The sequence below is a fragment of the Saccostrea echinata genome, unplaced genomic scaffold, assembly GCF_033153115.1.
Source record: "Saccostrea echinata isolate AGI-Se365-2 ecotype Australia unplaced genomic scaffold, CSIRO_AGI_Sech_v1 ptg000030l, whole genome shotgun sequence".
NCBI lineage: Eukaryota > Metazoa > Mollusca > Bivalvia > Ostreida > Ostreidae > Saccostrea > Saccostrea echinata.
In genome coordinates, this window is record NW_026889779.1 from 21802793 (window position 1) to 21805169 (window position 2377).

General features: G+C 38.8%; 1 protein-coding gene across 1 annotated transcript; it reads left to right on the forward strand.

The window, feature by feature from the left end:
* The first annotated feature begins 233 nt into the window (after nucleotides 1-233).
* On the forward strand, nucleotides 234-1334 carry LOC133196942 (tigger transposable element-derived protein 4-like). Its single transcript, XM_061332787.1, has one exon. It carries the CDS (start codon nucleotides 234-236, stop codon nucleotides 1332-1334), a length of 1101 nt encoding a protein of 366 aa, XP_061188771.1.
* The last annotated feature ends 1043 nt before the right edge of the window (nucleotides 1335-2377 follow it).

Below are 2377 nucleotides of genomic sequence, written 5' to 3' on the forward strand. Positions count from 1 at the left end.
CATCAGTTGTTCACTGCAGCTCTAAGCTCATTGAACACCCGAAACCACCCTAGAGATGTACTCTTAGTGCTATTTTGTGTTCTTTATTTTTTAGTGCTGTTTTCTTGTGCTTTCTTTAAATGTGAACATGCTTGTGTTCCTTCTTAGTGCTTGTGTTCCCTCTTAGTGTTTAGTGCTTCATTTTTTGTGTGAACTTGTGATTTGAAAGTGTTTGTGTTTGTGAAATTATCAACATGTCGCTAAAAAGGAAGAGGACCGTTCTCACCCTTTCCACGAAGTATGAAATCGTCAAACTTCTGGATCAAAAAGTATCTCAGTCGGAAATAGGACGCCGATATGGAATTGCACAATCCAGCATTTCAACAATCTCCAAGAACCGCACAAAGATCAAGGAAAATTATGAATCTTGCGGAAATCCAGAGAGGAAACGACAGCGATCTGGAAATAAAGCCCACCTGGACAGCGCACTCAAGGAATGGTTTCAGACAGCTAGACAACGAGACATCCCTATCAGCGGACCTATTCTACAGGAAAAAGCAGCCCAATTCGCCAAACAGATGAATGTGACGGATTTCAACGCGAGTAAAGGCTGGTTGTCAAGGTTCAAGGCCAGGGAGAACATCGGGTTCAAGAAATTGCACGGAGAGAAAAAAGATGCCGATACAGATGCTGCCAACCGCTGGATCACGGAGGTTCTTCCGGAGATGATTCGAGATTATAAAGCCGAAGATATCTACAACGCCGACAAGACCGGGATCTACTACCGCGCCATTCCAGACAGCACCCATACATTCAAGAACGAGATTGCAAGTGGTTCAAAGAAGTGCAAAGATCGTGTGACAGCTCTAGTGTGTGCCAACATGAGTGGGGATGACAAAAGAAAACTGCTTATCATCGGGAAAAGTAAAGATCCAAGATGCTTCAGGGGAAAAAGTCTTCCTGTAATGTATAGAGCCAACAAGAATTCTTGGATGACCGGAGAAATATTCAGTGAATGGATTCGTGAGTTTGAGGAATTCATCAACCACGACAACACCCTTCAGTGTCACCATGTGCCTACAGACGAAGAAATTTGTGCAGAATTCATGGAAAACAGGGGAGCGGAAGAAGAAGAATGTGAAGAAAGTGTAGAGGAAGATGAAGAATACGAGTTTGAGTTACCGCTTACCGGCAATGAAATACGGAGTATGTTGAAGGCATTCAGAAGATTCTATGAGGAAAACAACGAGGAAGATTTTCAGCTGATCTACAACTTGGAAGATAAGTGTGAAGAAATCCTAAACAGGGCCAAGAAACAGAGGAAGATCACGGAATTCATTGACTGGATCCCTTGAAATGCGTAAGTGAAATAAACAATAGTGAAGTGCATTCCATTGTGAAGCGACTATGGTGAGTATGCTGTGAAATTCTGTTTTAAATTATGTTTACTTTTTATTTAAATAAATAAATTAATTAATTAAAAAAATGTTGTTGTTGTTGTTTATGTAGTATCGATACGAAGACATTGAAAATTTTACGAACGCATTATCTAGACAGAAACGAAAGTAAAAGGAAATGGCGGCAGATAAATGAAGATTGCCGAAGTTTTTTCTAAAAATGTGCACATTTCTTTTAAAATAAATGAAATAGAAGAAATAACTTCATGAAGATATCTATTTAAGATAAGTTATTAATAAATATATAGCGTTTTAATGAAGAATTTGAAGAGAAGAAGGAAACAAAAGGAGAAAAATACACCTCCTCAGGGCTCGACATTAACGCTTGTCCGCTTGCCCGGTACCAGTGAAAAAAAATTACGGACAAGTGAATATTGCTGGGCACTTGTCCGATTGGACAAGTGCATTTTTATGTAAAGGAGTCTCTAAATAATAATAAGAACGACTGTGAAAGATAATCGGTAGTTTCAAGACGGAAGCTGTACATAAAAACCGGACTTCGATCCTGATAGGGATCGCTACTAATTGAGTTCACATTGATTCGGGATCGAAGTTCACTAATTGCATACTACTGAAAAGGCATGGAACTTACGAACTTAACGAAGTTTTGTTCACTTGTGGACATTTATGTTGTCAGGACAGAAAGCCTCGATAAAATTTCGTTTTATGTGTTTGTTGTAAATACCAATAACATCACGAATCAATCAAGCACATGTCATGTGTAATGGACTTTATTTTAGTTTTCAACTTGACAGTATTAGATCTTTATTGAAAAATTTTCGGACAAGTGAAGTTGAAGTTCGGACAAGTGAATGTCTTGGTCACTTGTCCGAATAGACAAGTAAGAAAAAAAGTTAATGTCGAGCCCTGCTCCTAAAACAACAACACGCTTTCAAAACGATGTTTAACTGGATTTTGTTGGGAACTTTTATTACGTTGCC

What these genes read in the sequence shown, in the direction of transcription:
- LOC133196942 (XM_061332787.1), top strand. Translation starts at nt 234, where the DNA reads ATGTCGCTAAAAAGGAAGAGGACCGTTCTCACCCTTTCCACGAAGTAT.